Source organism: Bos mutus, chromosome 3 (assembly GCF_027580195.1).
Source record: "Bos mutus isolate GX-2022 chromosome 3, NWIPB_WYAK_1.1, whole genome shotgun sequence".
NCBI lineage: Eukaryota > Metazoa > Chordata > Mammalia > Artiodactyla > Bovidae > Bos > Bos mutus.
In genome coordinates this window covers 22,150,597-22,173,102 of record NC_091619.1, presented here as the reverse complement: position 1 = coordinate 22,173,102, position 22,506 = coordinate 22,150,597, and the positions used below count along the sequence as shown (strand labels likewise).

General features: G+C 48.4%; 1 protein-coding gene across 2 annotated transcripts; it reads left to right on the top strand.

Moving 5' to 3' along the window:
• Nucleotides 1-547: 547 nt before the first annotated feature.
• Nucleotides 548-10,570, top strand: LOC102274088 (3 beta-hydroxysteroid dehydrogenase/Delta 5-->4-isomerase). Of its 2 annotated transcripts, XM_005895277.2 has the most exons (4): nt 548-700; nt 835-1,055; nt 5,674-5,838; nt 9,352-10,570. In XM_005895277.2, the coding sequence occupies exons 2-4, from the start codon at nt 911-913 to the stop codon at nt 10,161-10,163; spliced, it is 1,122 nt and encodes a 373-aa protein (XP_005895339.1). In that variant the 5' UTR covers nt 548-700; nt 835-910; the 3' UTR covers nt 10,164-10,570. The 2 variants fall into 2 exon arrangements, with proteins under 2 accessions (XP_005895339.1, XP_014333568.2); XM_014478082.2 differs by lacking the exon at nt 548-700 and having other exon boundaries at nt 713-1,055.
• The last annotated feature ends 11,936 nt before the right edge of the window (nt 10,571-22,506 follow it).

Here is a 22,506-nt window from a genome sequence, read left to right as displayed (position 1 = left end):
AGGTGGAGATAGTTATGCTAACAGCCATATACCTACTCACGTTGTACAGGTCATAGAACTAGACAGTTATCACCAGATAGCTTCCCTTCAACGGTGCTTTTCCTCCAGAAACCCAGAGCTCTGCAGGGGGAAAGAAACTGAGGATCCAGATATGTTGGGTGGGAAAGAAAATTGCCTTCCACCGAATTTAGTGATTGGAGCTTCCATCACTGCAAATTTCTAAACTCTAAACTCTGCAAAACAGCAACACTTCAAAGAACACTCTGACAGAGGAGACAACAGGCTACCGTGGATCCACCTCACCCCCACGCCCTCCAGATGTCTTTGCTGCGTGAGGCAACAGTTCACAGTGCTGGAGATTTCGCCCCGTCCCGTTTAAGTTCACAGACGGTGGATCCCAGGCAGCAGACACTGACTGCCAGGAGCCCTGTTGAGGGTAGAATCAAGAATCTTTATCGCGCTGTGGCCTCGAAGCTTGCTCTCTCCTCCTATGCCTTAGAGGAATGAGGGCTACAAGGTAAAGGTCACTACTGCTTGGAGAGGAAGTGAGGAGATGTGAGCAATGTGTACACTGTAAGAATTCAAGGCTGAGTGGGCTGAGTCAGAGGCAGCAGCATATAAAGCTCTCTCCAGTCCCGTCTTTTGGAGATCTGGAGATCAGAACCTGGGTGCTTTCATCTGGCTTGCCACAATCTGACCGGTTAGAGCTTTTTCACTTTCTTTCTGCTACTCCTGGGAGGTGGGCACAAGGGATTTTTGCAAAAATGGAATAGAAGGAACACAGTGTATCTTTATGAGCACGGAATCACTTGAACTCTTTGTGGATCTCTCCAGCATCGTCCTCTCGCCCAAACTGCCCCCCAGTGCTTTCTGGTTCCTGGTGAGCGTTTCTCAGTGCTCAGATTTGGCCATGGCAGGGTGGAGCTGCCTCGTGACCGGAGGAGGAGGCTTTCTGGGCCAGAGGATCATCTGCCTGTTGGTGGAGGAGAAGGATCTGCAGGAAATCCGGGTGCTAGACAAAGTCTTCAGACCAGAAGTTCGGGAGGAATTTTCTAGTAAGTAAGCGAGTGAACTCCGGGAGCTGGTGATGGACAGGGAGGCCTGGCGTGCTGCGATTCATGGGGTCACAAAGAGTCGGACATGACTGAGCGACGGAACTGAACTGAAGCTGAGTCATGGGCGTGTAGCTCCCTTTGAAGACTTATGTGGGTGTGGGGGAGGGGGTTCTTGTCTAGCAGCTTAAGGAAAATGGTAGCCAAATCAAGGCTAATCCTGTTATCAGAAAGGAAGATCACAGATGGAGTAATACCATGGTGTAATCACAAGTAGTGTCAGAAGACGGGGTAGGGTAATACATGGTGCAGTCCCAGATGGGTCAGGGGCCCCAGCCCAGGGTGAGAGGGTGGGCGGTGGACGAGACACTTAGAGTCTGTTCTTCTCATCTAGAAAATCATGTTTCAGTTTTCTCCCTGTCCACGAGTCTTCAGTGTTTCAACTTGTTACTTGTTGTGTACCGTCTGCAAAGAGTGAGCCAGTGCTGTTAACCTGGAGATGCCACCAGTGAGTTCCAGAGCTTCTTGATTGCCCTTATGTTTCTGTGGCTTCACTGAGCATCTCTGTTGAAGGTGAAATAGAAGGAAGAGGGGGTGAAGTGTGTGAGTGTGTGTGTGTCTCTATGAGCGTGTGTGTGTGAATGAGAGAGAGAGGGAATTAGAGAAGGAGCCAGAAAGAGGGGGGAGGAGAGGATGCACAGGCATGCAACAAAGAAGCCAGAAAGAGAACTAGAGGCAGCCTGAATGGAGACACACCTCGAGGGGATTCCCTGTGCGTCTCTTTGTACTATTTGCCTCTCTCCTCATCATCACAAGGACATGACTACAGAATCTGCTAAAGCAGCTCATGGCTCTCTTTCCTGATTGCTGCCCATAGTGCCAAGGCAAACGCTTGATTTATAGTGTATTTTCCAATCTGCTTTGCTCCCGGATCCTCAAAATATCCTTGTGAGGAAGGCAGGAGAGGGTAACACCCGCCTGGACAATGAGGAATTGAAGTCCGCAAAGGTAAAGCGACTTGTCAAAGTCTCTGGGATCGATGGGGAGCAGAGCTCAGACGAGCCCCAGTCAATGGCCCGAGGGCCAACTCTTGACAAAGTGAGTCTTCAGTCTCTCCCATTTCCCGCCTGTGTGCCCCCAAACCAACTCCCTGTCTCCCCTCCCCAGCCCCGGTGGATTGGCCATCTACACACAGGCCCTGGCTGCCCAGGACCCCCGTCCCCACTTAAAGTCCTCCTCCCCAGCTCACTCTCCTGGCCCCTGCCCATCACTCTCTTCTCCTTTCCCCTCCCCGACCTCTGCAAATGTCTGTTTCCTCTACCCTCTGCTTCAACAGTGTCTTTGATTTTTTTAAAAAAATTCACAAATGATTAACACCAACCTTTGGTAATCCCTACATCCCAGCAATATATGCAGGCTGATGACTTATGCCCAGAGAGAGTGATGCTCAACCTAGCGGAACAGCTCCCAAGGTGAATAAGTCAGGTGCTGTGGTGGGTGGGCAGGGGCCTCTGTCAAGATAACGATAGAGAATACTTACAGGGTCCCTTTTGTGCCAGGCGCTGTGCCCAGCGTCTTACGTGTGTCAACTCATTCGCTCCTCATCACAACCCTCTCTCTGGGATGGGTAACAGAGCTTCAGTTTATTTTTTTCTTTTTTTTTATGAGAATACAGGCATAGAAGAATCCAGTCAATTCAGGCTGCTGTAACAAAATACTGCAGGCTGGGTATCTTATAATTTGAAATGTATGGGTCACAGTTCTGAAGTCTGTGTGTGTGTGCGCTTAGTCGCTCAGTCATGTCCAACTCTGTGACCCCATGGACTGTAGCCTGCTAGGCTTCTCTGTCCCATGGGATTTTCCAGGCAAGAATACTGGAGTGGGTTGCCATTTCCTCCTCCAGGGGATCTTTCCAACCCGGGGATCGAACCTGCACTCCCTGTGTCTCCGGCATTGCAGGTGAATTATTTATCCACTGAGCCATCTGAAGTCTAGAAGTCCAAAATTCAGGCAGGGTCAAGTTCTGGTCAGAGGTCTCTTGCTGGTTCATAGCTGCACCATCTTGCTGTGCCCTCTCTCAGTGGAAGGCATGAGGGATCTCTCTGGGGTCTTTTCTATAAGAACATTAATCCTATCCGTGCTCTCCCTTCATGATCTAATAACCTCCCACATGCCCCTAACTCATAACACCATCAAATTAGGATTTCAACGATGGCTCTGAGGGGACAGAAACATGCAGACATAGCAGAGGTTAACTAATTTGTTCAAGGTTCCACCTTAGGAGACACCAGTTCGATCCCTGGGTCGGGGAGGCCCCCTGGAGGAGGTCATGGCAACCCAGTCCAGTATTCTTGCCTGGAGAATTCCATGGATATAGGAGCCTGGAGGCAACAGTCCATAGGGTTGCAAAGAGTCATGCACGGTCTGGCTGCAGTATCTGTGCTCTCAACTGCTAGTCTGTCTAGTAGCTTCTCTCTAGGGCTCCCTCCAACCCCGCTCACAACAGGTAAGCTTACACTGCATATTCAGTCTATGCAAAACACTGGCCAAGCCCACAGAGGCTTGGAGGAGGAGGGAGCTAGGGGTTCCAGCTGAGGCATCTACAGCGCCCTCTGCTTGTCACTCTGCATCCCTGCAGACTAATGGGTGAGCGGTCTTTCCTCGCTTGGCCTTTGAGCCAGTCTGCTGAAGTCAGCCTTGAAAGAGAGGAAGGGGAAGGGACAGGCAGGGCAGAGGTGGAGACACAATCAGAAAATTCTGCTCTCCAGCTAACTCCTCTGCCTTTGTCCCATTCTGTGGCCTTTTGGGAGTGGAAGGGGCTGGGGCGGAGCTAATCTCAAACAGGCTTAAAGGAGAGCAGATGGTTTTACCAAGTTGTAACCGAAGAAGGAAATTCAATCTATGAGGTCTCTACCTTCACGAACTAATAACCTCCCAAAGGCCCCTAACTCCTAACACCATCACATTAGGATTTCAACAATGGATCTGAGGGGACACAAACATACAGACCAGATGTAGCAGAGGTTAATTAACTTGTTCAAGGTCCCACACCTGGAAAATGGAAAAACTGGATTTGAACTCAGGCTGTCTGGCTGGCTCCTCTGGTGGCTCCGTGGTAAAAAAAAATCTACCTGCAATGCAGGAGACTTTTCACTCTGGATTTCTCTCTCACTGTTCTCTGGCCTCCATTGCCCATTTCATTTAAATTGACTGATCCTGAACTGATCTGCTGTCCTGCAAGTGGGTGATGGGACAGCAAGCAAGGCTTGAAGGCAGGTGGGCAGGCTGGAGCCTTCATTAGAAGTGTGACTTAAGACTATTCCTCTGAGCCTGTATGGCCTTGCCTGTAAAGTGGAAATTGGAATCCCTGTCTCATGAGATGGCTGGGGAAGGAAATTAGAAAGCTGAAAGTCATGTGTGAAATAAATAGCACAAAATAAGTTCAGGGTACTTATCCAAGCTCTTTGTGTGGCATTTATTTCATGGGCTAATCTAAGGTGGGCCTTCCCTGGTAGTTCAGACAGTAAAGAACCTGGCTGCAATGCAGGAGACCCGGGTTCGACCACCGGGTTGGGAAGATTCCTTGGAGAAAGGAAAGGCTACCCACTCGAGTATTCTTGCCTGGAGAATCCCATGGACAGAGGAGCCTGGCCGGCTACAGTCTGTGGGGTCGCACAGAGTAGGACTCAGCTGAGCGACCACACTAATCTGAGGTGATGATGTTGTGCCACCTCCCTGGGCTTCAGAGGAGCCGGAGACCCTGATGACATCTCTGTGACCCTTGGCTAAGATAGTCAGAATGTTAGTCCCTTGGTGGCTAGCTCATTTTCAGCACTGATATCTGCTTTTGATGATATCTAATAAGAGCTCTTGCAGTTAAATTCAGCATTGGGGCTCATTCTAAATTCCTGTTAAAAAGCACCACCATGCTCTTAATCACTCAAGAGGAAAAAACTCGGGCTGCCTTTGACTCTTCCTCTCAGCCCGTCTCCAGTAAGAACCAGGACCTGGAAGGTAAGGTCTGAAAGTCAAACCTTCTGTACTTCTTCTCTTCTCAACTCCCTCTGCTGGATCCCTGGTTCCAGTCCTCGTCATGTAAACTGTGGTGCCATGGCCCGATTAATCCCTCAATCACCTTGCTTTTTCTTAGCCACCCCCCACCTTGATCCGCTTTATAATACTGCAGCAGGGGTTTGCTTCCTACACCACAATTCTTGCTTACATTTCTCCTTTAATTCCAAATCCATACCCGATTCCCCATTGCATTTAATTTGAATTAAATGCAAATTCTTTCCTTAATGAATTTTATACATGCCGCATGAGTCTCTTTCACAATTTCGTGTTCCAGGTACTCATGACTCCTCATAGCTCAAACTCTCTTTTTTATGTTTTTGGAAGGAGATGGGATGGAAAGAGATATTTGCTATTTCTCAAGAAATGCTGCACATTCTGATTGCTATGCCCTTGTTGACTTGCTCCTTCCATGGGCTGTTCACCTCTCCTCCCGATCTCTCCTTCCCCTCAGTCTACCTGTCCTTGAAGACCTAGGTAAAATGCCACCTTTATCAGGAAACTTTCAGATGCAGAGAGCTTTCCAGTGACCTGCCTCCTGTTCACACAGAGCTCCAGAGCAAGATCAAGCTGACCCTGCTGGAAGGAGACATTCTGGATGAGCAGTGCCTGAAGGGGGCCTGCCAGGGCACCTCAGTGGTCATCCACACTGCCTCTGTCATTGACGTCAGGAATGCTGTCCCGCGAGAGACCATCATGAACGTCAATGTGAAAGGTACAGGATCCTGGGAGGAGCTGGAGGGAGGTGGGCCAGTGATAAGGGAGGCCAGGATAAGGGAGGGGGCGCCTGGTGAACACCTGTTGGGTGGACACCAAGCATTTTTGCTCATCACCACCAACAGAGATTCCTGGTGGATTGGAGAGTAAATAATCTGCCTACAACTTGGGAGACCCTGGTTCGATCCCTGGGTCAGGAAGATCCCTTGGAGGAGGAAATGGCAACCCACTCCAGTATTCTTGCCTGGAGAATTCCTTGGACAGAGGAGCCTGGTGGGCTATAGACTGTGGGGTCGCAAACAGTCAGATACGACTGAACGACTAACACTTTCACATACTTTCTTCCAATCAACAGACTCATAGCCATCATCCTCAGTTTTTTAGATGAGGAAACTGGGGCTGAGACAGGCTAAATAACTTGTCTAAGGCCCTGTGGAGAGGAGTGAACAGGCTAGAATTTAAACCCACACCTCGGTAAGTCCAAAGGCCACAAAAACGTTTCTGCTGGTCCAATCAAGTGTTGACTCAACTCCAACCTCAAACTCTTGTTCTCCAACCACTTCCTGCCTCCACTGCATTGGAACCAGAACTTAAAAGTGTTTCCTTGGTCATCACGTTAGCCCTTCTGTGTGGTTATAAGCTGGGGGTCACAGGACAGCCAAGAACTAACTAACAGCTTTGTGATATAAGATGCTCCCAGGTCAGGAGTAATGGGCCACAGCTCTGGGCTGGTTTCCTTCAGGCAAGACTTCCTGCAAAGGAAGGATTATAAGGGTAGTGAGAACGTTGAGAGAATTTCTGCTCATCCCCAAGAAGAGTTCCTCACAAGAAAACTACCAAAGCTGGTTCACAGTGGTCTGGCAGTACAGAATTAGCCAGCTCTGGTCTTCCTGTAGTATCTTCTTAAGAAGACTAGTTTTACATTATCCATAATACCATCTCTTCAGTTCATTTGTGCAGTTGCTCAGTTGTGTCTGACTCTTTGCAACCCTGTGGACTGCAGCATGCCAGGTCTCCCTGTCCACTGTTTCCCAGAGTTTGCTCGAACTCATGTCCACTGAGTCAATGATGCTATCCAACCATCTCATCCTCTGTCACCCCCTTCTCCTCCTGCCCCCTATCCTTCCAGAATAAGGGTCTTTTCCAATGAGTCACCTCTTTGCATCAGGTCATGAGAGTACTGGAGCTTCAGCTTCAGCTCACTACCAGGTCTTTTTTTGTTGTTGTTGTTGTTCATTTTTGGGGGTGTGCCACATGGCATATGGAATCTTAGTTCCCTATCCGGGGATCAAACCCATGGCCTCCTGCTTTAGAAGTGGACCACCAGGGAAGCCCCACCAGGTCTATTATTGAAGAGTAGCTCCTAGCCAGGTGTCCAAAGTATAGCATCTTAAGATCCTTATCCCTTAAATGCTTCCTGGCTCTCTCTGAACTGTGACTTTCCAATCGACTTAAAACCTAGACACTTCGCTCAAGGAATTAGCTGAAATCCCTTATTGGCTTGCTGTGTAGTATCCTCCTCTGATCCCTGGAGGCCAGTCTCTCTAGGACCACAGCACCCCAACCCCCAGCGCATCTGCCTTCCACACCCTGCCCACCAGAATTAGTCTACACAGAGACTCTTTTTCTAAAGCAACTCTTTGCTTTTGCGTCTCTGGCCTAAAATCACAGTCTCAAAAAAGACCCTTTCTAGTTTTGCCTTAGCCATGCCCCTGGTTACCCCCACACTGCCAAGAGAGTGCTAACCGGTCTTGAGTTTTCAGCTCCCCTACTCCATAATTTCCTACTCTCCACAGCTCCCAGCATTGGGGATTTGAAATCCCTGGGAAGAGTTGGAGGCCTCCATCGACTAAAACTAGGATCACTGTATCACTCTCTGGTTTAGAAAATGCTTCACAATTGCGGTCATTTCTTCTTGTGCAGTTCACGTGAGTGCATGCTCAGTGGCTCCGTCGTGTCCGACTCTGGCCCCATGGACCACAGCCCACCAGGCTACTCTGTCCATGGGGTTCTCTAGGCAAGAATACTGGAGTGGGTTGCCATTTCCTTCTCCAGGGGATCCTCCCGACCCAGGAATCAAATCTGTGTCTCCTTCGCCTCCTGCATTGGCAGGAGATTCTTTACCATTAGCTCTGAAATATCTCTGCTTTTAGATTTAAATGTTTTTAACGAGGCTGTCTTTCCTGAAAATCAAATTGCACAAAGATATTAAGAGGGTTTTTTTTTTAAATACCACTCCAAAGTGATGTTTTTTCCAGGAAATCATTTCTTTCCTGTAGGGAAGACTCTGGGTTACCTCTAGGAGCTAAAATTCTCCCCAGGTTAAGGAATTCTACAAGATCCTCCCATGACAGATATTACCAGCAGAGGGCGCACTCCTTTCTGGTTCTTCACCAGGCTCAACATACAAAGCCATTGCCAGGCTCCAGAAGACTAGTATTGAGAAAAGGTTTACCACCTCAGTTTTTCATTCCTCGGTAAAAGGAGTCATAGCCAGAATTAGAAGTGGCCTTTGCAAGAAGCAAAATCAGAAACACAGTCCGGATCTCCAGCTTCTCCTCACCGTTCATTTGCTCAGTGACAAAAAGTCCTTGTGACAATTTTTTATTGGTCTTCAAAAAAAAAAAAAGATAAGAAAATACCAACAATTCAATTTATATTTAAGAGTATATATTACTTGCATCTTTCCTGGAGTATCCCCTGGATAGGGAGGCTGGTGGGCTACAGTCCATAGGATCACAAAGAGTTGGACACAACTGAAACAGCTTAGCGTGCACGTTCACATTACTTACATACAACTCTGTGTGTGTGTGTGTGTGTGTGTGAGAGAGAGAGAGATGTGAGTCCTTCAACTGTCCTCCTATGGACCAGAGTTGTCCCTATTCTAAGAGTATGGCCTCCTAATTTTTTTAAGTTTACAACAGCTGTCTTTAGGACTTCCCTGGTGGCTCAGACAGTAAAGAAGCCACCTGCAATGCAGGAAACCCAGGTTCATCCCTGAGTCGGGAAGATCCCCTGGAGAAGAAAATGGCACCCACTCCAGTATTCTTGCCTGGAGAATTCCATGGACAGAGGAGCCCGGCAGACTACAATCCATGGGGTCGCAGAGTCAGACACGACTGAGCAACTAGCACTTTCACTTTTTCATTTCAGCCCACCTTTAATGAGGTGCTGGAGATGACAAATGATCGTTTTAAAATCTCGTTACTGTGCAAAATATAAAGTGGCAACTCGTTCTTTTCCAACATTAAAAGTACAAGCATGTTCCATGTAAATCCCCAAAGTCCATGAAATCCAAATGCTTGCGGTCCAGAACCCAAGTCTTGTTCTCCTTTCATCTTTTCATTTTCCCTTTTGTCCTACGGCTTTAGCATGGTTGGATCTTAGCCAGAGATAATGCACTGCTCACATGTAATAGCCACTGCACTTCAGGACGAGGCGCAGACACGGTCCGTGGCAGGGCTGGGCCTGGGCTGTGTCCTGACACTGACGGTGTGCTTCCTTCGGGCAGGTACCCAGCTGCTGTTGGAGGCCTGTGTCCAGGCCAGCGTACCGGTCTTTATCCACACCAGCACCATAGAAGTGGCTGGGCCCAACTCCTACAGGGAGATCATCCGAGACGGCCATGAAGAAGAGCATCATGAATCGGCATGGTCCTCTCCATACCCATACAGCAAGAAGCTTGCTGAGAAGGCTGTGCTGGGAGCTAATGGGTGGGCTCTGAAAAATGGTGGCACCTTGTACACTTGTGCCCTGAGGCCCATGTACATCTACGGGGAGGGGAGCCCATTCCTCTCTGCCTACATGCACGGAGCCTTGAATAACAACGGCATCCTGACCAATCACTGCAAGTTCTCAAGAGTCAACCCAGTCTATGTTGGCAATGTGGCCTGGGCCCACATTCTGGCCTTGAGGGCCCTGAGGGACCCCAAAAAGGTCCCGAACATCCAAGGACAGTTCTACTACATCTCAGACGACACGCCACACCAAAGCTACGATGACCTCAATTACACTTTGAGCAAAGAATGGGGCTTCTGCCTGGATTCCCGGATGAGCCTTCCTATTTCTCTGCAGTACTGGCTTGCCTTCCTGCTGGAAATAGTGAGCTTCCTGCTCAGTCCAATTTACAAATATAACCCTTGCTTCAACCGCCACCTAGTGACTCTTTCCAACAGCGTGTTCACCTTCTCCTATAAGAAAGCTCAGCGAGATCTGGGGTATGAGCCCCTCTACACTTGGGAGGAAGCCAAGCAGAAAACCAAGGAGTGGATTGGCTCCCTGGTGAAACAGCACAAAGAGACCCTGAAAACAAAGATTCACTGACCTGGGAGTGACAATGATGGGAACGTGGACATTAGTTAGTAGATGTCTATCGAGGGCTCCCCTTGAGGCTTCATACAGAAAGTAATACGGACACAAGCCTGGGTCCTCCTGCCTCCCTTTTAGAAGATGCTCACCTTACTATCTGCCTTCCGCCACCAGAAACTGTGTCTGTCAATGGCCCAAGTGGGAGCTTTCTTCCCTACCCGCCTCCAGGGGACAGACAAGGTGATTTGCTGCAGCTGCTGGCACCAAAATCTCAGTGGCAGATTCTGAGTTATTTGGGCTTCTTGTAACTTCGAGTTTTGCCTCTTAGTCCCACTTTCTTTGTTAAATGTGGAAGCATTTCTTTTAAAAGTTCATATTCCTTCATGTAGCTCAATAAAAATGATCAACGTTTTCATGACTAATCTGGAGGAAGCCGTGGTTTATGTGAAAACAGTCTCTTTTGTTTTCCCCTCCATTTCCAGATATCAGCCTTTCCTATTCAGAGAAGCAGCATGGGACTGGGTTGGGCAGAGTGCTGGGGAAGTGGACAATGGGATTGACGAGGACTTACTATGTTTTAGGCATCTACTGAATGACTCACTTATTTAACCCTCACCAGAAACCTACGAGGTAGGGATGACTGGCTATTCCCTTTTATGAATAAGGAAACATGTTCACAATCACACTAACTAGTGAGAGACCAGGACATTTAACCCAGAAAAACTTGAAAACCCTTATCTGCCACTGAATTGTGTCTCTTGCTGGTGAATGAGCTGCCAGGGTGCAGCGGGAGCTCTGGACATGGAGTATTGACTCTTGGGAGAGCCCAGATCTCTTGGGTCACCTCCTTCTTGCCTGGTCCTGTGCAGGTGTTTGAGGAGAGGAGGACTGAGGAGAGCCCCTCATGGAATCTGGGAGGTTTTCCTACCCTCGTCAGCCAGGAGGAGAGGGAGAGGCAGAGGTGCAGCCAGCCTCACTGCCAGTGCCAGTGTCCTTGAAGGTCCCTAGAACACACGTGGATGGATGCGTGTGTTGGCCACCGGTAACTCAGAAGTCAATAATCCAACGTTCTTTCAAATCACAGTGAAGCCACATGACGGGTTCCTAGGCAAGTAAAGGGAACAGATGTGAATGTCCCTGAAAATGTCTCTCCCACTCGGTGCAAAAGTAGAGATTTAGCTCCTCCAGATTTAGCTCCTGCTCCTCCTGCTTCTCCTTCCTCCTCCCCATCTCTCCCTCACCCTGCCTCCTCTCTCCCCTTCCCTCTCTCCTCCTCAGCCTCTTTCCCTTCCCTCCATCGCTCCCTAACCACTAGCCCTCTCATCCTTCTCAGGGTCCCCGAGGAAGGGAGGCCAATCGAGACATGTTTGGGGACTTAAATGATGACATGTTCATTAACTGACTGGAGGACAGGCAGTCAAAAGAGACCCTGTCAGACCAACAAGGACCGTGCGACCCGAAGCAGGAGAGGAGGTGGCCCGGGGAGGGTGGGGGGTGGGGGCAAGGGGTCGGGGGCGGGGAGGTGGGGCTGTCTCTTCTACTCCGGGGGTCGCCTGTCTTTGTGAGCCACAGCTACAAGAGTCACACCCAACACCAACATGGCCTCTCTCTTACCCAGGGAATTTACAGATTATGAATTCAGTTGAATTTGATGCGAAGGAGATTGTTTAAGTATTCACTCTTAAGGGGAAAAGGGGAAAAGCACTCTGGCCCGGAGGAACAGGTTTCATCACCTTCAAAACCCCAAAGGGGAAAAAAATTAAAAAAAACAAGGGACAGAGGATTAGCCCTGGGAGATCAGTAAATGGTCCCAGGGGTGAGACAAAGTGAGAGATGGAACACCCGCTTCCTCCAGTACACAAAACACAAGAGGCAGCCTCTGTCCAGCCTCGTGATATGCAAACCCTCATATGTTTATGCCGATAAGGAAGGAAGGAAAGGAGGGTGGTGGAGTCTGAGACAAAAGTTCCCTCCAGCCGTTTTTAGTCTAGTGAAATCCCACAAACATAAACCCGCCAGAGCTGTTCTCCCAGGGAGGGCGGTGGCATTGTCACCAAAGGGCAAGCTGGTGTGAGAGAAGAAAGAGGAGAGCGGATCTGCCCGGCTGTTGGTCTCTACTGAATAAGCATAAAGACCTGGGAATGCTTTGACCAACGAAGCTGCGTCCTTAATGACACTGGGCTCCCTGACACCCGCGCGGGGTGGTCCGAGCTCGTGCACAGGAGCCCTAGGTGCACTACAGGGGAAGCACCGCACGGGGGCAGCAGAGACCCGGAGGGAAGAAGGAAACCGCCCCGCAGCACCACTCCCTTCCCCGCCCGCCCACCCCGACACACACCTGGGTGACTGCGTGGGGTACGGCCGAATGAGTGAACGAAAGCCAGCTACGTGCTCAGCCACCAGCTTAAGTGCTCTGGATACTGAGTCTGGAGAACGGAGCTGAACAGAAGTTACTGGGAAAAGCCTCAAGGACGAGGTGGGACCGCAGCTAGGTCTTGGAGGAGGGAGATGGGACTTAGGCAGGAAGTGAGTGAGCGGGTCCAGGCAGCGGGAAGAAGCTGAGTAGTGGTGGGGGCAGGCGGGGTGGGGCTGGCAGAGAGGAGGAGGAGGGAGGGCAGAGAGGATTCAGGTCCGCCAGGTGAGAAGGGTTTGCCAGGGGAGATTAGGTAGTTTAGACTGCCCCCCAAGCTTGAGGAGGCAAGCCTCAGAGGGCCGAGGTGGAGCTGGCAGGAGGGTGACTGGCCTGGGGAAGGAGGGGCAGAAAAGCAACAAAGGACCTAAAGGGGCTGGAGGAAGGCAGACCCGACAGCTGTGGTGGAAACTGCAGGACAACTACTATATTCTCAATTACCTTATTAACAAACAGATGAGGACAATGACAAAACCCAACCTCACAATTTCTCCTAAGAAATCCCAAATATCCCCCAAACAGTCAAAATCTGGGAGCTCTGGGATTGAGACCTACCTTCTCCCTGAAGGCCTAAATGCTTGTAGGCAGCCTGGCCCACCCCAGAATGGATGGAGCAATTTAGGTCTGGATCACACTTCATGTGTACTCCAGGTTTTTTTCTGCAGAAATTTCAGTGTGTTTGATGACAAGGTGCTAACCTGGATCTTGCTGGGGTGTACTGTAATATATGATACGTACCCTTATTACCTTGTTAAAATCCAAAAGAAATCTGAATTCCAAAATATATCTAGCCCTGAGGGTTTTGGATAAAAGAATGCTAACCTCAACCAGCAAAATTATGAATGAAGTATGGTTCTAACACACTTTATATGAGTGTGTGTGTGCTCAGTTGTTCAGTCCTGACTTTTTGCAGACCCATGAACTGTAGCCCGCCAGGGTCCTCTGTCTGTGGGATTTCCCAGGCAAGAATACTGGAGCGGGTTGCCACTTCCTCCTCCAGGGGATCTTCCCAACCCAAGGATCGAACCCTCATCTCTTATGTCTCCTGCACTGGCAGGCAAGTCCTGCACCACTAGCACCACCTGTGCCTGCTAAGTCGCTCCAGTCATGTTGGACTCTTTATGGACCTAGGAACCATAGCACACCAGGCTTCTCTGTCCATAGGATTCTCTAGGCAAAATACTGAGGTGGCTTGCCATTCCCTCCTCCAGTGAATCTTTCCAACTCAGGGATCAAACCTGCATCTCTTGCATCTCCTGCATTGGCAGGCAGGTTCTTTACCACTAGTGCCACCTGGGAAGTCCCATATGTATATATAATAATACTCAGTCAACATCCAAAAGTAGGTAGGCTTATTATCCTAGCCTGATATATGAGGAAATGGAGACAGAGAGGTCAATAACTTGCTCAAGGTCATCCAGCAAGTTGTGGTTCAGTTCCAGTAATAAAAAGCTTTTGACTTCAAAGATCTTACATAAAGATGGCAAACTCACATGCCTGCAGGAGCCAGGTACCATGTGTAAATGAGGCAGGCAAGAGCTAAGAGGCCTCAGGGAGTGGTGAGGAATGTGGTGTGCAGGGAGCACATACTTTGTCTCGGGGGGGCAGCAGTCACAGAGCCCCCCTTCCCATTACTCAAGTGGGAATATACCCCAAGTCACCAGATCTTCTGACTCTTCAAGGAAAGCAAAGGTTCCTCATTTTTTATGTGAAATCTTTTGATTTCTAAATATTGTCAACTTATTCTAAATTTTAAAAACAGTGTGAAGACCAGTTCTGGGAATGGGACCAGTGTGGGTTAGTGCTCAAATTTTATGTGTAATAGCTTATTTCTTAAAAATGGGCGGTGAGGGGTTGAAGGCAATCTGTTCATTTTTGGCGCTAGGTCTCGAGTATACATAACATTATCTTCTATACTTTTCTGTATGTTTGATATAGGTTATAATTTTCAATACATTAATTTTGATTTTAAAAAAGAGTTCAAAATATCAAAACATATCTGTGGGCTGGACTGACACCTAAGGCTTCTGGTTTTGCATCTCTGCTCTCAGTCTAGTGGAAGTAATAAAATATGAGACATGGTGAGTTCTGTGCACAGTAAAATGTACCAAGTGCCCTTAGAAAGGTAAAATGCTTTTGGAGGGTCCTCTCTGGGTAGGGTACTCCACAGAGCCCTTGCACTGGGGCTTAATGTTGACAGATGGGTAGAACTTCAACAGGTAGAAACGTGGGGGAATATATGCTAGGCAGAGGTGATAGAGACAGGAAAGATACAGAGGTGAGAGAGGGGAGTCATTTTCAGGCAGCAAGGAGACCAGTGTGGAAAGAGCAGATGCGGGGGAGAATGGAGGATACAACTGGAAAAACAATGGGTTGCCTTGGGTCACCTATAGGAGACTGCCTTCCTTCCCCTTCCAGAGGCCATGTGACATTTAACTGCATGTCACATGTCTCACTGTCTCTGGAAAATTAACTCTTTAAGAACAAGGAGCTTGTCTCCATACCTGCCCCCTCTCCCCATGCCCCTCAACAACAAATATGGGTAGTCAGACTATAGAATGTGGAGGTTATTCAGTATACAGTGGGAAACCACTGAAGATTCTTGTTCAACTGTCCCTGGAAGATTACTTTGGCAGCGATGTGTAGAATGGATTGGAAAAGATTAAAAGGCTACTTCAAGAATGTAGGTAAGAAATAAAGGCTTGATTTATGTAGTGTTAACAAAGGGAACACACAGGGCAGCTGAGGCCAGCCTGAGGCAGAACAGACGCTGCTTTGGGCAAGGCCTGAGTGAGCACCCCACGTACCCACTTCCTGAAGCCAGGGATCTCAGTGCCCTTCCCTTACTCTCCCTCCAGCCTATCATTCAATCTTATGGGTTTCACCTCCCAGACACCTCCCGAAGGTGTTGTCTACCTCCCTGGTAACCCAGCCTGGTTCAGGCCTCCCTGCCTCAGAGTCATTATCCGTGAAATTCATTCTCGGTAGTTTTGCCAGTTATCCATCCAACATAAAAACTGACCACGTCACTCTCTTCTGTGAAACCATCCAGTGGAGGAGCCTCAGGACTCTTAGGATAATCCTGAGTGTCTTAAGACAACACAGAAAACTTCTCAACAGACTGGTGGTTGCCAAGATGGAAGGAAGAGGGGGAGGATAACTGGTTAGCAGATGTTAAGTCTTTATATATAGAAAGGATAAACAACACGGTCCTATTGTAGAGCACAGAGAACTATATTCAATATCCTGTTGCTACCAAACAGGGTTCTTGGCCTTTCCCAATCAATAGAAATTGACTAGAGGCCAGATGAGAAATTCAAGCAAGGCTTTATTGGGGTCCCTGCTGCGGCAAAGGGGAACGAGGACAAACAATATGTTCCCTTGCTTGCTCGTTCCCCTGCTGGGGGGGCAAGCTTGTTCCTTCTATGGGGTGAGGGTAGGGTGTGTCCAGGGGTCGGGTTTAAGGGGTGGCTTAGGTGCTGTGCCCACCCTTTTGGTGATATTGTGTGCAGGGGGCATGCTCCCCACCCCCAACTTTTCCTCAAGGCTCTTCAAAAGTGGCAGTTTTTTTTTTATTTCTTTGTATCTTTTGGATCCAGAATTTGCCCCAGCTGAACCCCAGTTATTTTTGCCCCAGGACAGAACCCCTAGTCCTGTATAGTTCCTTTGTATTTTATTTCTTGAGGAGAGGTGTGTCCAGGTGCAAGCATTGCCACAGTGCAGCAAAGTGTCCCAGGTCCCAGGCCTGTCTCACTATTATGAACCATAATAGAGGAATTTTTAAAAATGACTGTGTGTGTGTGTATATATATATATATACACACACACACATATATTAACAATGTTGTGTTAATGGCTGCTGTATAGAAGTGATTCAGTTTTGCACACATACATATATACATTTCTATGTAGGTGTATATATGCTGCTAAGTCACTTCAGTCGTGTCCGACTCTGTGCGACCCCATAGACGGCAGCCCAGCAGGCTCCCCTGTCCCTGGGATTCTCCAGGCAAGAACACTGGAGTGGGTTGCCATTGCCGTCTCCAGTGCATGAAAGTGAAAGGTGAAAGGGAAGTTGCTCAGTCGTGCCCGACTCTTAGTGACCCCATGGACTGCAGCCCACCAGGCTCCTCCGTCCATGGGATTCTCCAGGCAAGAGTACTGGAGTGGGGTGCCATTTCCTCCTTCAGGGATACATGTATGTATGTATATGTATATTTATGTGTATACATATATATACATACACAGATATATATATATATGTATGTGTGCATAACTGAGTCACTTCTCTATAGCAGTAATTAACACAACACTATAAATCAACTACAATTCCATTTTAAAAGAAAAAATCTTAAGAGCTAGCCCCTTGTCTACCTCTCCAGACTAAATTCCCGCCAATCTCTGCCCTGTCTCCAGATTCTCCAACTTTATGCTCCAGCAGCAGGCCAAAATTGGGAGCTGCTGGCATGTATCGTCTTCTACATATTCCTGTACCAACGCAGGGTGCTCCTTCTGCGTTGGGCTCGCCCACCTCTCCTGCCACATCCTTCTCAACTCCTTATTTAACATCCAGCGCTTCCCATTTTATCACCTCTGCACCGTGTGGATATCTCATTGCTATGCATGTATTCCGCCTCCCTCACTACATGGTTATATTCTTGAGGGTGAGAACTCACCATTTCATCTCTATGTCCCCTATGCCTGGTCCTGTGCCTGTCACAAAACAGTCACACGATGGACAGATGACAGGTGGATGAATAGACAGACAGACAAAACACACACAAACAACTGAATTGCTGAGGTGGGGAGTGAAGGGAGGCAGGGAGGCAGAAGAAATGACAGTTCTGGAAAGAATTCAGCGATAATGTCAGGGTGTTAATGAACCTGAAGAAGTTAGACCTTCATTATGAGAATCAGGAAAAAGAGAAGCCACACTTCTTCTTAGGGGGTTAGGGGTAGAAACATGAAGAGTGAGTGAGTGATGAGTAAGTGAAGAGAATATGAGAGGAAAGAGGCTTTTGTGAAGGCAAAACTTAGCTGCTAAGATTTTAAGGGTTCTAGAAATTAGATCGGAGAAGGCAATGGCACCCCACTCCAGTACTCTTGCCTGGAAAATCCCATGGACAGAGGACCCTGGTAGGCTGCAGTCCATGGGGTCACGAGGAGTCGGACACGACTGAGTGACTTCACTTTCACTTTTCACTTTCATGCATTGGAGAAGGAAATGGCAACCCACTCCAGTGTTCTTGCCTGGAGAATCCCAGGCACGGCGGAGCATGGTGGGCTGCCGTCTTTGGGGTTGCACAGAGTCGGACACGACTGAAGCGACTTAGCAGCAGCAGCAGAAATTAGATACACAACCTGAAACAACCTCATGCCCAGAGAGTTTTTGAACTACAGAAAAAAGGGGATCCTACTTTTACTGAAAAGCTGAACTCATAAGAAAATCTCCCATTCCCTTAAGTGACTTGGGAAGCGTGCGTGCTCAGTCATGTGACTCTTTTCGACACCAAGAACCATAGTCCACCAGCCTCCTCTGTCTATAGGATTTCCCAGGCAAGAATACTGCAGTGGGTGGCCATGCGCTCTGCCATGGGATCTTCCTGACCCAGGGATCAAACCTGCGTATCTCCTGCTTTGCAGGTGGATTCTTTACCACAGAGCCACCAGGGGAGCCCAAGTGACTCAGGGTAAGGACAGCTCAATCCCTCAAGCTATAGCAAGTGCTTCTTAAAGCATCAAGGGAGGGGACTTCCCTGGTGGTCCAAGTGGTTAAGAATCCACCTGCCAAGGCAGGAAACATGGGTTCAACCCCTGGTTCGGAAAGATCCCACATGCTAAGAGACAACTAAACCCATGCACCACAGCTACTAAAGCCCACACCCCTAGAGCCTGTGCTCCACAAGAAAAACCACCACAATGAGCAGCCCTCACACTCCAACTAGAGGAAGGCCGCATGTAGCAACGAAGACCCGGGGCAGCCATAAATAAATAATTTTAAAAAGCATCAAGGGTGTCTGGGAGAAGTTCATGGGGGAGTCCTTTTCCTATGTCATGGCCCAAGATCCCAGGGGTCTTGAGCAGGGAGGGGATCTGGTATTTCAAGGCGTGAAAGAAGTTCATTATGACAGAATGGAGGCTGTGTTGGGATGGAATCCAAGAAAAAGTGGATTGACCACTCCATTCCCAAGGGCAGGGGGCCCTGATAAGTGATAAGTGAAGTTGCTCATCATGTCTGATTCTTTGCGATTCCATGAACTAAAGCCTACCAGGTTCCTCTGTCCATGGAATTTTCCAGGCAAGAGTACTGGAGCGGGTTGCCATTTCCTTCTCCAGGGGATCTTCCCGACCCAGGGATCAAACCCAGGTCTCCTGCATTGCAGGCAGACGCTTTACCATCTGAGCCATAAGGGAAGCCCAGGGGGCCCTAAGGTTAGTCACAAACTCGGGTACAGTCACCAGTCTGTCTGAAAATTGAAGCTTCTCATATGCAGTCTTTCCATCATAAACAGAAGAAACTGCACCAGCAAAGACAGCCCTTCTTCCAAAATAGATGCTGGAGACAGGGGGTGGGCATGAGGTGGGCTACTGGCCCTCCTGGCATAGACATTGGCCTTTAAGGTAGGGAGAGCCTACTCACAGCCGGGGATCTATATTCCTCCCCCCACCAGCTGGAGTGTGAAGTCACTGGTAGTTATTAGCAGGGCATCTTCACCAGCATGTGGATTGTGAGGTGACCCGTGTTTGACTTCATGTTCTGCCGCGAGGGCCCCCCCTTTGATTTTGCAGAGCCCTGAAAATTACACAGCCAGCCCTGATTAGGAACATGTCTGTCAGCAGTGGGCAAAACAGCTCTTGCTTAATCATAGGTATACAGGGAAGGCTGTCTGCTGGGGAAAATCAAAGGAGCATCTTCTGCAGATGTCTGCTCTGAACTGCTTCCATTGAATCAATCCCTAGTCTCCAGCAACTTGGGGGGCCTGGAACCTTTCAGTCCGGATGAATCCCTCCAAATACATACGTGGGAATGCCAACCTGAGCACTGCACACACACTGATACCTTTTTTTCAACCTTCTTAAGCATAGGACAACTTGGTACTTGGGACACTTTGCCACCCACCTCTTTGGTTTCCAAAGCTGAGCATCTTGGTCACTGTGATGAGGTGACCCACCTCATCACAGTGGCTACAGAGGGCTGTGAACAGTGTGACTTGGATTCCATCGGGGCAGCTGGAAATTGAAAACCAATGGAATGTGTCTGAGGTTAGCAGAAGTGACCTTGAAACACAGGCAGGCAGCAGGGAACTACAGACACTTGAGCTCTGGCCGGGAAAGACAAGAGCACGACACTCGTCTGCTCAAGCTGGGACCTCCTCCTCTTTCCCTCCAGCGGCAAAATTTAGGAAGCAATTTGACTGCCAAGTGCAGCTGAGAAAAAGAGAAATGTGTGGAATTTTGCTTTGTTAAGTGAGCTGAGACAAGGGATGAAGGTCAGAAAGAAGGGAAGGCAGGCTTTCTGCAGTTGGCAAATACAGAGAAGGGCTGGTGGCAGCCAGCGATGCCCCTGGGGCATTATCTGAGGAACAGCAAAGACAGGCATTCTTCCTGACTCTTACTTATTATCTTTAACTATGTGGGGAAGGCATGTGTGAAACAGAGGCCTACCAAGAGTAGACAGGCAGCAGAGCCTGCTGTATCTGACAATGCCCTTTGCATCTGACCGGTCCCCTTTGTACCCCATGGCAGACAAAAGGATTTGCGGCTTAGGAGTCTTACCTAACCATAATCCCCAAGGAAGAAAGGAGGTGCTTAATTCATCCTACAGACCTCCCAATCCTGGCTGGGTTTCCATGAAATACCCATTAAATCACCTGGGAAGCCTTTATAAAATCATGGGTACTTGGACATCACCCCAGACCAGTTAACCAGTGCCTTGAACAGTTTGTTTGTTTGCGAGAGGGTTGTTTTTAAAACTCTCCAGATCAAACCTGTCAGTCCTAAAGGAAATCAACCCTGAATATTCATTGGAAGGACTGATGCTGAAGCTCCAATACTTTGGCCACCTGACAGGAAGAGCCGACTCACTAGAAAAGACCCTGCCGCTGGGAAAGAGGGACAGGAGGAGAAGGGGGTGACAGAGGATGAGATGGTTGGGTGGCATCACCGATTCAATGAGTATGAGTTTGAGCAAACTCCAGGAGATACTGAAGGGCAAGGAAGCCTGGCGTGCTGTAGTCCATGGGGTCACAGGGTCAGACATGACTTAGCAACTAACAAGGTAAACCTACTGTGCAGTTAACGTTATATTAAGAAAATCTGTCTGAAATGAATCAAACCTGGAGAATTCTAAGTTGACGAGACATACTTTCTCTAACTGGAACATGGATAGAGGCTGCTCTAATTAAAGTCCAGGTTGAGCATCCCCTCACCAGGCAGCACCTAAGGCCAGGTTTACTGTTGTGTTCCCATAGGGCACTGAACAGGTACTTCAAATGCTTGGTTTAACATAGCTTCCCAGGGTCTAGGAATTAGACTGGTGGTTGCTTCAAGCCAGAATAGTCAGGCTCAGGGAGAAATGCTGCAATCAGAACTGACTGCCTCCTTACGGGACTAGAACCCAGCAGTTGCTGGCCCTGCTCAGCAGCCCAAAGGCTGTGGATATTCACTTGAGGAGATAGTTGCGATCACTAAAAGAAATTAAGCTGCCTTTCATGCTCTTTTCTATTACTTAGAACCCCTTCTTTTCAAACTGCTGTGTCATTGTTTTCATGGGCAGAGACTAGCTAGAAAATACTTTTAGCACAAATTCAGTCTAGCTGATAAGTTGCATTCCATATAATCTGGAGTCATTAAGCTATGTTTTTGAAAACTGGGTGGAAGAAAATACTTTGTTGTGTGATTCAGGAATACATTTTTTACAGATTGGAAGCGGGACCTGAAACTGTTTCCCTCCTCCATCACTGTAGTTTTCCTGCCTACTGCCAAAATCCCCCACAGATTGCTTCTTACAAGGAATGAAGACAGGTCTTTGGAAACTGCAACAACAGTATAACATTAACACATTCCCAACAGCCCAAAGCCACGTTAGTGCAGAAATGTTGCTCTGAATTATTGGCTAGAATGGGCAGACTACTTAGACATCAGCCAATTCCAGAATGTTCTAGGATCCACCTAGACATTCTAAATCAGGAGTGCGCAAACATTTTCTGTAAAGATTCAGGTGGTAAATATCTTGGGATCGTGGGTCACATATAGCCTCTGTCACAACTACTCAACCTTGCCATTTTAGTGCACAAGCAGCCATAGACACTATGTAAGGAAGGCTAAGTAGAACTGTATTCCAATAATTTTTTTTTAAAAATTTATTTGTCTTTGTTGGGTCTTAGTTTCGGCACTCGGCGAAGGCAATGGCAACCCACTCCAGTACTCTTGCCTGGAAAATCCCATGGGAGGAGGAGCCTGGTAGGCTGCAGTCCATGGGATCACTAGGAGTCGGACACGACTGAGCGACTTCACTTTCACACACTGGAGAAGGAAATGGCAACCCACTCCAGCGTTCTTGCCTGGAGAATCCCAGGGACGGGGGAGCCTGGTGGGCTGCCGTCTGTGGGGTTGCACAGAGTCGGACACGACTGATGCGGCTTAGCAGCAGCAGCAGCAGTTTCGGCACTCAGGATCTTTTGCTGCAGTACTTGGGCTCTCCAGTTGTGGCGGGATCTTAGTTCCTTGACCAGGGATCACACCAAGTCCTCTTCACTGAAAGGTGGATTCTTAACCACTGGACCACCAGGGAAGTCTCCCAGTAAAATTTTATTCACACAAAGGGAAGGGTTGGATTTGGCATCTTGCTGACCGTTGTTCTACCAGAGCATAACTTCCATAGATTGAACTGAGTGCTATTTAATGGGTGACAAGTGCTATTTAATGGGTAAAGAAGAAAGACTGACA

Coding starts and splice junctions, on each gene's coding strand:
- LOC102274088 (XM_014478082.2), top strand. CDS start 794: ATGAGCACGGAATCACTTGAACTCTTTGTGGATCTCTCCAGCATCGTC. Junction 1,056..5,673: donor AGTTCGGGAGGAATTTTCTA/GTAAGTAAGCGA, acceptor CTGTTCACACAG/AGCTCCAGAGCAAGATCAAG. Junction 5,839..9,351: donor CATGAACGTCAATGTGAAAG/GTACAGGATCCT, acceptor TCCTTCGGGCAG/GTACCCAGCTGCTGTTGGAG.